Source organism: Callospermophilus lateralis, chromosome 4, assembly GCF_048772815.1.
Source record: "Callospermophilus lateralis isolate mCalLat2 chromosome 4, mCalLat2.hap1, whole genome shotgun sequence".
NCBI classification, from domain to species: domain Eukaryota; kingdom Metazoa; phylum Chordata; class Mammalia; order Rodentia; family Sciuridae; genus Callospermophilus; species Callospermophilus lateralis.
Genome location: NC_135308.1, coordinates 84400853 through 84413585, shown reverse-complemented (window position 1 = coordinate 84413585; position 12733 = coordinate 84400853). Strand labels below are relative to the sequence as shown.

At 36.5% G+C, this 12733-nt stretch overlaps 1 protein-coding gene across 1 annotated transcript in view; it reads left to right on the top strand.

Moving 5' to 3' along the window:
- The first annotated feature begins 234 nt into the window (after positions 1–234).
- Slc15a5 (solute carrier family 15 member 5) overlaps positions 235–12733 on the top strand; it is an 88703-nt gene continuing 76204 nt past the window's right edge. Inside the window, exons 1-2 of the mRNA XM_076852706.1 lie at positions 235–595; positions 5822–6044. Coding sequence (XP_076708821.1) covers positions 235–595; positions 5822–6044 — 584 coding nt within the window. The remainder of the gene's footprint in view (positions 596–5821; positions 6045–12733) is intronic.

Sequence of the window (12733 nt, the reverse complement as noted above, 5' to 3'; positions counted from 1 at the left end):
ACAAATCAGATTTGGCTACACTGAACCATGAATGTGCAAATACTCAAGTCTCCTCTCTTGTGCTTCTGGATCATGAAAATGAACAACATTAATGTGCAAAAGCCTTAAAAAAATTTTTTGCATAGATATGTGAAATTCAAAGCAACAATCTTACTTATTTTCTCATTAGAGAGATGGGGGTAAAAATCACCAAGTCCAAACCACTAACACAAGTTGTTTTCGAGGAGGGTGGTCATGTCTGTTACACACTTTACAATAACAGATGAGGAAGTGGCCTTACATCCCAGCATTGAGAGGGAGAAAACTGTAAGACATATTGGTTATTTTTCATCGCCAAACTCTGTGAAAAAAATTCAGGTTGGAATCTGCTTGCTTCTGGTGGAGCTGTGTGAGAGATTCACCTTCTTTGAAGTCGTCTGCAACATGATCCCCTTTTGCACCGTCAAACTGGGCTACCACAATTACCAGGCAGCCATTTTGAACTTGTGTTTTATTGGAACTTCGATACTTACTCCTGTGCTTGTGGGGTGGCTGGCTGACACCTATCTAGGAAGAAATAAACTGGTGTATATCTGCTTATTTCTACATTTCCTAGGTAAGTGTTCCCCTGCTGACTGGGCTGTTTTGCAATTTAACTGAAGAGATTTTGGTTAGACTTTTTGGTTTATGTTACTCTTATCCTGCTCTTAGCACAAAGTGTGATAAATGAAGTAAGAATGCTGTTTCAGTCTATTTCATTCTGTATTTTATTTAAGATGCTGATAAATATGAGTGTGTTAAAGGATGATACGTATAGCACAGCATTTATTATATAACAACTATTTTTTACATGTCTATCTTCTGTTCTTCTTAGAATGTCTTTGTTTCCCACTTAATATCCCAAACACAAATTTATTTTACAAATTCTATGTGAAACATGAAATTAATTCGCCTCACAAAAAAGGATGAAATCTGATGAAAAGTTTTTTGTCATTCATGTAGAATAATTGGAAGAATTGAGGAATGTTTGCATCAAAAGATGGCCTTTTTTTTTTTTTTGGTACCAGGGATTAAACCCAGAGGGGCTTAACCACTGAGCCACATCCTCAGTTCTTTTTATTTTGAGACAGGATCTCACTAAGTTGCTTAGGGCCTTGCTAAGTTGTTGAGATTGGTCTTAAACTTGCAATCTTCTTGTCTCAGTATTCTTGCCTGTATTTAAGCCAGGTCCAGTGGCCCATACCTATAATCCCACCTACTCAGGAGACTGAGGCAGGAGGATCCCAAGTTTGAGGCCAGCCTGGACAATTTAGTGAGACCCTGTCTCAAAATAAAAAATAAAAAGGGCTGGGATATAGCTCAGTGGAAGAGTACCCTGGGTTCAATCCCAAGTACCACCCCCTCCCCTGCCAAAAGAAAAAAAAAAAGTCTGTCAATTAACCATAGGGTAATTAAGAAAGCACAGGAAATTATAACTTTTATATTTTTAACTATGGTTATATGCTTTTGAAAATGTGTGCATTTGAGCACTACACTGTGCTTCATTACACAGAGAAATAAATATACCTAAAAAGCTTGGGGATCTTGTGAGAAGTGCTGGGGAAATATCAAGTTGATGAATAGTCTAGAATTTTAAGCTGGAATATTCAAGTTATTCTTCTTAGACAAGAGTCACTGAAGATATGATGGGCATAACTTTTGAGAAAATGTTTTTCATCAATAAACAGGGTGGCAAACCACAGTTAGTGATTAATAGAGACCAAAAAAAAAAAAAGTCTCAAGATGATGCTTTAAGCAATAGAGAAGTGTCAAGTCAGGAAAGAACATGTGAAAAGCTATAAAAACTTGGAAACTAAATATAGACACAAAACAATGGGGAAGCCAAATTCATCTCCACAGTTCTGGGCAGAGGAACTTGAGAAGGTGGTTTACTGTTCATTATTAGCAAGAAGTGCAACTGAAATGCATGTGGCAGGGAGAAAAAGGAAGAAAGGATAACAGATACCAGGTGCTCTACCTATCACAAAATTTCAGACAGTAGCAAATTACCATTAAGAAAACTGATTAGAGCGTGATTTGATCTTGTAAATGTCACTGCTTAAGTTCTGCAAAATAAAAGCCAAGTTGCTGCATGGCAGATATAGACTCAACATTCAGCAAATACTTCTTGTTGACCACTCTGTTCCAGTGATGGTCCCATGGTCTGGGAATGTAACAGAGGGAAAAACAGTCAGTTTCTGCTAAAGCTGATTTTCAGGTAAGGGGAGAGAAAATAAACACACAAATAGATATTATGTCAGGTGGTAATAAGTGTTACAATGAAAAATAGAGCCCCGTAAGGGTATGGGATGAAATAGACAGTGACGGAGTTGCTATTTTCTACCAGGGAATGCTTTCTGATAAAGAAACATTTAAACAAAAACATGAATAATTTATTCTGCTTGACTCTATAACAGGCCACTTCAGCAGCATTTGGTAACTTCTTCTTGCTTAACCTGATAATTCCTATCAGTCCAAATTCTAGGGAAAGTCACCAGACCAGAACAGAAATCTTTACTTTTGAATTTGGCAAACAGAGAACCTATGTCAACTCCATATCCATTCACGTCCTTACTACAAGTTACTTCCTTGTCTTCCCACTCACAAGTACCATTAGGTTCCAACCTGTCACTAAATAGCAGAGGTTCTATCAGAAATGTGTCTTCTATCTGAATGGCTATAAACTCAGCTCAAAAATTCAGCTTTCTTCTTCTTGACCATGGCCAACTTACTATACTACCAGTTGTCAGTCTTATTCTTGTCCATATGCCATTCTACCAATGACATTGATTTTTTAAAAAGAAGAAAATATATATATACACACACACAGGATCTAATAACCTAAAAAATAAAACCCAAATTTATTAATCCAGTGTACAAGAAACTTTACAACTATACAAAATTTATCTATGCAAACTTCTTTCTCAATGTGCAACTCCAACATGCTGAACTTGTCCTTAACTTCCCTACTATTCTCTTCTCTGCCTGAAATGATCACCTTCCTTTATCTTTCCACCCCACATTCAATATTCGAAAACTTCTGCTGATCTCCAAGGTCAGCGTAGTGTTGCTTACCAGCTTCTCTGTATTCAACCACATGCTGACCATCCCCATTTGATTACATTTACTTCTTTATCATGCAATGACTTCTGAATTGCTACAAACCACCACCATTGTGGCGACACACTACTAAATCAGTCAGGGTCACTCCAGGCAAACTGAGTTGGCACAAATAACCACACTGAGAGAAAATATGTTTTTCTTGGGGTTCTCCAGCTCCCACAAGAGAGGCAAGGGAGGCAGACAAAATAGAGAGGAGCACGTTGTGAAGTCCTTTTTATTGAGCGGAAGACACTTGAGAAAGTTCCACCCCAATGAGGCAAGGGGTCAGGTTTCAGGGGGTTGAGTCTAGCTTCATAATGTCTTGTGGTCAGCAGACTGACTGACATCTTGGAAGACCATGCCCATTTCATGGGCTGTGTGGGGACCGTGGGCAGAACGAGCAAAAAGGACCCATACGTCGCCAGCCCAAACAGAGAGGCAACGTCAGTACAGTCCCCTCGTGTACTCAGGATCATAGTTCACACACACAGCCCATGGCCGGCCTGTGACACACCATGACTTCTCTGATGGACTTATTTGCTCCTAGAGGAAAGAGCCAGGGACCCCTGCCATCTAAGGAGATATGGCACATCTTGGTGCTTTAAACAGGACTCTCAAAGACATACATGACGAATGTGTGGGACGTGATAGCACATTCCAAAGAGGAGAATTTTAGTCAAATGTGTTATAGATTTGTACTTTTGTTATGTCAATTTTATAGCAGATAGAAATAAAATTTTGATCTAACAAAATCAATATACTATGACATTTTCTCAAAAGATGAAAATAAAGTGCCTTTTTAACCTACACAAAGTACCATATGGACTAAAATATCTTGTCCTTAAACAAGTGGTTGTTGCATGAAATAATTTATTTTATTATTATATTTGGTTAACCCTTTGCCTACCAGGTCTCGTACTGTTCTTCAGAGAAAAAAGAACAACTAGTTGTACATCTGGCTAACCTTGAGAGGAAAAATTTCCAACCCAATAAATTAAGGGATCCACCCTTGAAGTAAATCAGTCTGTTACTGAATGATAACTAAGTCCATATTCTTCACATTGTAAAAGCCATTGTAAGAAGACAGAAGCATGAGACGTCATTTTTGTCTATATGAGAAAACTAAGCACATTAAACAGCTTATAAAATAATTCATACCAAAAACGCTAATGCCAAATTAATTTTTAAAAAAAGAGAGAACAAAACTAACATGGACAAGCCATTCTTCACTAATCAAATTGCCAAAAAAAAAAAATGATGATGATAACTAGTATTAATGCAAGCCATCTCATAAAATAATGGTGGGAGGTAAATTTGTTACATTTCTAAAGAACATTTGTTAGTGGTATTAAAAATCATAAAAATATGAATGCTATGGATAAGAACTTAGGCTAAGGAAATAATCAAAGATGTCTAAAACATTTACATGTCACAATATTTGTGCAGTATTCATTCACAATTATTAAAAAGGGATTTTAAAACAAATAATGACTTAGAAATCATATTAAAAATATATATATAAAGTCATTTAAATTTGTTCATATTATTTGGTTAAAGAAATCAACAGTATAATCTCAAATTTGTTATTTATATAAAATATAACTATAAATATAGCTTATAAAAATATAGTTAACGTTGAAGATTATTTCCACGTCATGAGAGTATGGGCATTTTTGTGGGGAGGGATAGTTTCCTGTATTTCTCAAATTTTCTGAAATAAGAATTATTACATTTACAATCTGGTGGGGGGGAGGGGATGCCATTTCAGAAAACCTTGACCACTTGCTGATAGTAAGCACAAGAAGAAGGAGATTACATCTGGGCTGCTTTATAATATTGAGCAAGTCACTGAACCTCACTGAACCTATTTTTTTTTAATTGGAATAAGAAAATCTATTCTCTGACATCACAAAGTTTTCCAAGAGGAAACAATATAGTATATTAAAATTCTTTGCAAAATATAAAGGGTTAAACAAATGCCTGTTCATTAAACAAGAAAAACCATCTAGTATGTCACCTATGCATGCAAGTGAGGAGGATGCTCAAACCCTCCTTGGCCACTTTATGTCATCCTCCTCTCCAGCAGGTACCACATCACCCAAGTACCACTCCTGTCTCTTCAGGTTTCTCACCTCTGTGTGTCAGGGGTTCCATTTTGTAGCTGTGTGAGAAAAAGCACGAAGAGCATTGAAGGAAGAAAGAGACATAGAAATGGAAACAACAGATTGTGCTTTCCTCTATTATAATATTCTTCTCAAAAGTTTTTAACAAGTTTCTGAGCTATCTGGGATCACCATGTTTCCTATCACTATATTAAGAACAAATAGCATGTTAACAGTGATTTTCTATTACATGGTGGGTGGAGTCGGGGGTGATACAGACATCCTAATTTTTGACATGATGTTTTTATAAATTGCTTTAATTTTGTTAAAATCGACACAATTTGCTTACACAATCTGAGAGGTAAAGATAATTCAAGTTTGGGGTAGGGACAGGAAACAAAAACAGGAGAACTCTGGTTAATACACATAATAGAGGAAAATTTTACGCTTACGAAAATCAGGCTATCTCTGAAATTGCAATGATTAACATAAATATCTTAATAAGACAATTATATAATGATGCCACTTTCAGAGGAAAAACCTTATTTGTGCTGTGATTGGTGATTCCATGTTTTTTTTTTTTTTTTCTCTCCATACAGGCACTGCCTTGTTATCTGGGGTTGCTTTCCCCTCAGAAGATTCCTACATAGGCTCTTACCACGTGATTAACCACATACCCACCAAGGAGCAGAACAGGCTGTTTCACGTAGCACTGCTAGCCATCTCCCTTGGCACAGGAGGAATAAGAGCCATTGTCTGTCCACAGGCTGCTTATGGTCTTCAGGAGCACAAATCAAAGAAACGAACATCTCTTTGTAACTGGTAGGTAGCACTGGTTAAGAAAAAAAAAAAATTATGACAATCCTCTCCCTTTTAGGTTTTCTCATTGTTCAATCCTGGTCTCATGTTCGCAGCAACCAGCTGGTATTTGTCCCTGGTTGAACTGGGTACGTGATGGATGATGTCTGTGACAATGCTTCAGTCAATAATCATGGGAACATATGGGTCAGACCAGCCCAGCTAATCAGCCCACTCCCATGACACATTGATAAATTTATCCTCCAAGTAAAAAGATGAAAAGTGGCTTGATGTGTTGAATAGAATACAGCTTTGGAGCCACAACAGGCCTGTTGGAAGTCTCAACTGCACTTGGTACATACTTGCTGACCTTGAACAAATCATTTGTTCGCTAGTTCAGTTTACTCATTTCTGAAGGGAGATAATAATATTTCTCAGGTTTTATTAAAGGCAATATTATGCACATCGCCTGCAGAAAACTTGGCACATAGCAAATGATCAAAAAATGGTAGCTGTTATATTATTAGTTATATCTACATTGTAATAGACTAATTTGGCAGGGATTATAAATTCACAGGTCAATGCACAGAGGAGATGACAAAATACGGAAGTATTTTATAATTCATTAACATCAACCAGCACCTGTTTCTAACCCAATTCACCCCAAAACTTAAGTGTTTGCATTTCATGAAAAACGAAAATACTTTTCTGTGAATCTTTGTCTCTTCCATTGCATCCATACATAGTTCATTATTTTATGTGTTTTTAAAGGAACCACTTTCTATAACTAAATAGAAACTCAAGAAAAAAATTGAAATTTGAAACTTAAAGAAGACTAGTTCAGAATCTAGCATAGAATATCTTTGGTTTTTGTTAACCATCAGCAGATGTCAAATAGATGGGAGATGCTACTACAGTTTGGACCTGGAAAGCCCTTGTATTGAAGTCTTAGTCCCTATACCATGATGGAAGGCAGGGGAACCTTTAGGAGGTGGCGGCTTGCAGGGGAAGCAGGTCACTGCAGGTGTGCCCATTAAGGGGATAATGGGACCTCAGCCCTTTCCACTCACTCTCTTTGCTGCCTGGACATCAAGATGTGAGCAGCTTTGCTCCTCACGCGTTCCTGTCACCATGCACTGCCCAGAGACTAAAAGCTAACTAACACAGATACGTTAAGTCTTTTATTCCCTCTGTTTTTGTGAAATGAATTGCCAACATTTTTCTAAAATATTTTGTCTTTCCATCAGTGTTTGCAATGGTTAATAGCAATGCACAGATAGCATCAAACAAAAATGCTTAAAATTTTCATTTTAAAAGCATCAAAAGAGAAACATTTAAAGTAAATATTGTCTTGGGATATGTAGTCATCCAAGCAGTTCCCCTTCTCTTTCTCTCCCTCCCCCACCCCCAATATATTAATATTACAAAGCACTCAGGCCTATTTTGGATTAAGTCCTAATGTCAGAGAAAATGCCGTTTACTGAAGGTGGAAGGGACTCTTTACTTCCTTATGGCAAATTCTGCCTCCTTGACCTGCCCAAAGGAGAAAGAAAAATCCTTCTTTTTTATTCTATTCGGAGGTTTTAATCCTTAATTAGCAACATCATTTTGATTAAATAAGACTCTGGAGGATTAAGACCGGAGAGCAATCAGTTGTTCTGAAAGATAGCTCTGGAGAATTTATTGTACTGTGGTCTTAGTCATTCAGAGTTGTGTTTAATCAAAGTGACATTTCTCAGTGTTGATTACAAAGGAGACATTATATGAATGAAATATTTCCTTTGGGAAATAGAGGGGACTCCCAATGGGATTATGCTTTAGGGCTTTGAGAAGGAGGACAGGGAAGGGAGTGAAATTGAATTTCTGCCTCTGTGAGGAGCCAGGCCAAATTTAAGATGAACACATCCAGATTTGCTTCTTATTATTTTGTAATTTCATTAGCGTCTCTGATAAAGAGCAATCATGTAGTGTTTTAAAGACTTAAAATTAAAGCCTCTCTAAATGTATATAAAGAATGAGAATGTTATTCTTTAATATTAGAGTTAAAAGCCTGGACAGGAAGCTCCTTGAAGGTTGAATCCAGTTGCTTTAGCTTTTCTTCTTCTTTTTCTTGGTTTTAATACTAAACTAAAAGACAACCAACATTTATAGACATCCACTTTCTGCATTTTACAGAAACGCACGGTAAGGCTGTTCCAGGACAAACTGCAGGAGTTGGTGGCAAGATGAACAGAGTCCTTGCTGGGGAGCTGGCAGAATACTAGCTCTACTACTTAGGAGTTGTATGGCCTCCAGCAAGTTCCTTAATCTCTTAGAGCCCCAGGTTCCTCAACCACAAAAAACGAATCGCCTTGGAGGGCCATTGTATTGCCTCCACATACAGTATCATAACAGATCTTAGGTATTAAATTATGATAATTATAATTATTAAGTGATAAATAAGTCATCAGCTAAAATCATTATCTTAACGCTGGGAAAGAGAGAACCTATTTAACAGGAGACCATATTTAAAATGGGCAGTCCATTAGATCATTATCCATGTCTCCAAGTCCAAAATGCCCCTAGAAATTACCAGCCTGGAAAATGTGATGAATTTCAGTAGTGCCTTTAAAAGACAACACGCCACTTGAATCTATAACCGCTGAAAGCCGCATTCAGTCCTATTTTCAGCACAGATGTCAGATGTTCATAGCTGCGAGACCTTTAATGAGATGTGTCATTGCATCCATACCACCCAACGCTTCCCCGTGATCATGTTAAGCAGCCTAGACTGGAAGTTTCAGGCACTGAAAGCACCACTTCCGAGTAAGGCTGCCAAATGTAGGTGAGAAAACCACTCCTAGCCAACATCACCATCTGGTACTGGATCTTCCTCAACTGTGTACCTCATTGAAAGAATAAAGCTGAACTCCCTGAAATCAAGAAGCATAATAACCTGCCAACATCCTCGTGCTCTTATCCAGATCAGAACCTGGCTCTTTCAGCATTTTCCAAAGTCTTAAATGTACAATTATGAGCCACCACACTGGCAATAATCTAGGTAAATATACCCGTGCAGATTCTTTCCTGGAAGCAAAACAATGGTGTGGATAATTAAGCCTGTTCATGGCCACAATTTAAATTCTATCACAATTAACCTCCACTCGCTTCACATTATTTACTTCACCTGATAATTTGCTTCCTATATGTACATACAGTCTGTTGCTAAAGGTGTACCAGAGCAAAGTATATATGATTAAAAGCCCAAATAAAATATTGGTGAAGTTCTTGAAGAAGTCTAAGGAATTTATTCATGTCAGAAATCATTAATATCTGATACTCAAATTGGCCCTATATGATATCTGTCCCATACAGAAATCATCTAATTTTAACACTTTCATACTCAAATGCAATATCTTTTATTTTAAGGAAATGATGGAAGTAAAAATGTATTATCCCACAGCATTTTTCCAGAATTCATTCCAATAGTTGCCTGAGCATTATCTAAGAACAGTGATTCTCAGCCCTAGGTGTACTACCTGAGCTACCTGAGGATTCTTAAAAAATGTTAAAAAGTCTTTTGATCCATGTGTGTGTGATATCTTTACATCTATTCAGATATACTATAATTTCCTTCTTCAATATTTCACACTTTTCAGTGTATAAATCTTGCCCTTCTTTTGTAAAAAAAAATAAATATTTTATTATTTTTACACTATTATAAATGAAATTATTTTTTTTAAAGAGAGAGAGATTGAGATAGGAGAGAGAGAATTTTTAATATTTTTTTTTTTAGTTTTTGGTGGACACAACATCTTTGTTTGTATGTGGTGCTGAGGATCGAACCCGGGCCGCACGCATGCCAGGCGAGCGTGCTACCGCTTGAGCCAAATGCCCAGCCCCTGAAATTATTTTCTTTAAAAATTATACACACACACACACACACACACACACACACACACACACACATATATACGGTGCCTGGGCCCAGCCACCAGAGGTCATGATGGTGTTGTTTTGAGGTGGAAACCCAGGGAGCAGGATGGTTTTTGGTTTTTAAGTTGCCAGGAGACCCAACCTAACCCCCCTGGATCAGAATTTCCTAGCATAGTTGAGGAAATATGTTTGTAATATGTACTATCTTAGTGTGTTCTGGCAACTGTAACAAATTTTCATAGACTTGATGGCTTATAAACAATACAAATTCATTTTTTAAAGTTCTAGAGACCAGGATGAGATCCTGAAGCCAGCATGGGTTGCAAATTCACAGCTTCTTGTGTCTTCACCTGGTAGAAGGAGCAAAAGAGCTCTCTTGGGCCTTTTTGTTTTGTTTTTACATATAAAAGCACATTTAATAGACCCAAATATATTGTCCTATAGAATTTAAAAAGTCAGTAGTATTTAAAAGTTGATGTTTTAATATTTTCACTTTGCAAATTAACCAGATGTTCCTTTTAAACATTTATGAAGATTAATACCCCTTATGTTGAATTCAACATACTCATTTTTAACTGTTAACTTGGGCCTCCTTGTTGATGGACTTTTTTTATTAATTTATTTGTATGCGATACTGAGAATCAAAGCCAGTGCCTCACACATGCTAGGCAAGCTCTCTACCACTGAGCCACAACCCCAGCCCTTGAGCCTCCTTCTTAAAGGAAGTAATCCCATTCAAGTGAGTTCCATTCTATGACCAAAGCCGCACCTCTAAATACCATTTCCTTGTGGGGTAAGCGTTCAACATATGAATGTGAAAACAAACATTTCAAGTAAAGCAAGTTCTTCAGGTGATTAAGAAGGTGGAGCAGATTTTGAAACCAATTCCATTGCCATAAGGAAAAGGGATTTGCAAACTGGTTCTTGAAATAACTTTGAAAAGAAATGGAACTAAACATTGAGCACAACTACATGCCAGACTACTTTGAAAAGTGCTGATGATTCATAGCATTTAGAAATCTACCTGATGGAGAAATTCTGCATAATCTTGGAGAAGAAAGAGAAACAAAACATAAACCTATGTATATTCTTCAATAGTAAAGTAGCAATTTATAAGGTACGTGTTAGACAACAAGATGAAAGTGGTGCATAGAATGATTTTATTAATACTAAAATATCCTGTGACTTGCAAACTCCTGAGTAACCTCTAAATAGCTTTGAAAAAAAATCACTACACCTTCTAAATTTTTTTTTTTTTTTTTGCATTTGTGTTAGCTACCTTTAACAATGCTACCCCCTCAACTGGAACGTCTTTCTCTGCCTATGTCAAACCATAAGCTTTCAGAAAATACACTCAGAACTGCTCTATAAATGTAAATAATTTTGGAAACTAAAGAATATTGAGAATAAAAAGACAAAGTTTTTGCATTTTTTATTTCTCTTGTTGCGGCCTACTTTTTCTTAGCCCTTGTGGGTTCTTTTAATCTTGGTAGGTATGTAAGTCAGGATTTATTATTGTCCATCAATCAGTAAACATGTGGTGGTTAAAAGGTCTTAAATGCAGGAAGTAAGAAAATGATACACCAAAATTGGGGTGTTGGCAAAAGAAGAGGGAGGAAAGGTATAAAAGCAGGTCCAAAGAGTGAGAGAGGTGAGAAACAGAAGGAAGCAGTGCCCAACATTTCTCAATTTAAAATATGACTTCTGTTTTTATCTTGCTGCCTATTTATCAATAATCATCTTTTATTAAACTGATTTTTCTTTCAAAGCTCTGCTAAAAAAAAAATTCACAGGTAAAAACAAAGAAGTAAAAAAAAATTCTATTTGCTCCTTGTTTCTCCAAATACATGGCTGCCAGAATATTCTTTGAAGTACAGTGGGCTCAGGGTTTTGCTAAAAGAAGCAACCACCATGAAATCAGTGCCCAGGTATGTCACTGACTCTTCTAAACAGTTCAGTTTTATCCCACTGAAGAATCACAAATGCCCAGAGAATTATCTCAGTGTTGTTCAACATAGAACTAAAATACTCGCTCTGAAGTCTTTAAATTGTCCAGTAATGCCATGAAGACCAAAAATTTGCAGGAAGTTTTCCCTACTCCTAGATATTTTCTCAGATTAGAAAAGACCACCTTAAATTACTTCTCCTAAAATCACTTAAAATCAATCCAAAGCATGTCAAAGTTAGTCAGTCCAGGAAATGACAGAAATATTCATGTGACTATAAAATTATCACTAAATAAATTAAGTGAATATTTAAAATAAGTTATCTCAAAAGGATGGCTGAGCTTTCTACAACAAATTTTTTTTCTTATTTGTATTCAACAACATAGAATCATGAAGACAAGAAAAAAATGCTACTTATATACTACCAGTTATTTGCAGTTTCCAGTCTGTATTTAAAAGTAAAGAAACATATTTTTACTGATGCTTTCAATTTTCCTTAATCACCGGTATTTGTTTTGCTTTAGTGCTTTGCTCTCTGACTTTCTGTGTGAGAGGTGCTTTATATATTCAATTTGCTAGTGAGCTATGAGATGAAAGGCATCTTAATGGTGAGTTGGAAGATGGTGGATTTTTATTTCTTTTATTTCTTTTCTTTTTCTTTACTGATGACACATATATAATTTCACCCTTAATTATCTGGGGCTTGTCCTGTCCATGGATCAACAAAGACATATATAAAACATGCCCATACTAGGTTATTCTTTCAGAAAATTACACAATCAAATAGGTTGGATGGCATTTGTTAAAATACATTTAATGCTTTATGTGAAATCACTCCTTATACATAGATAT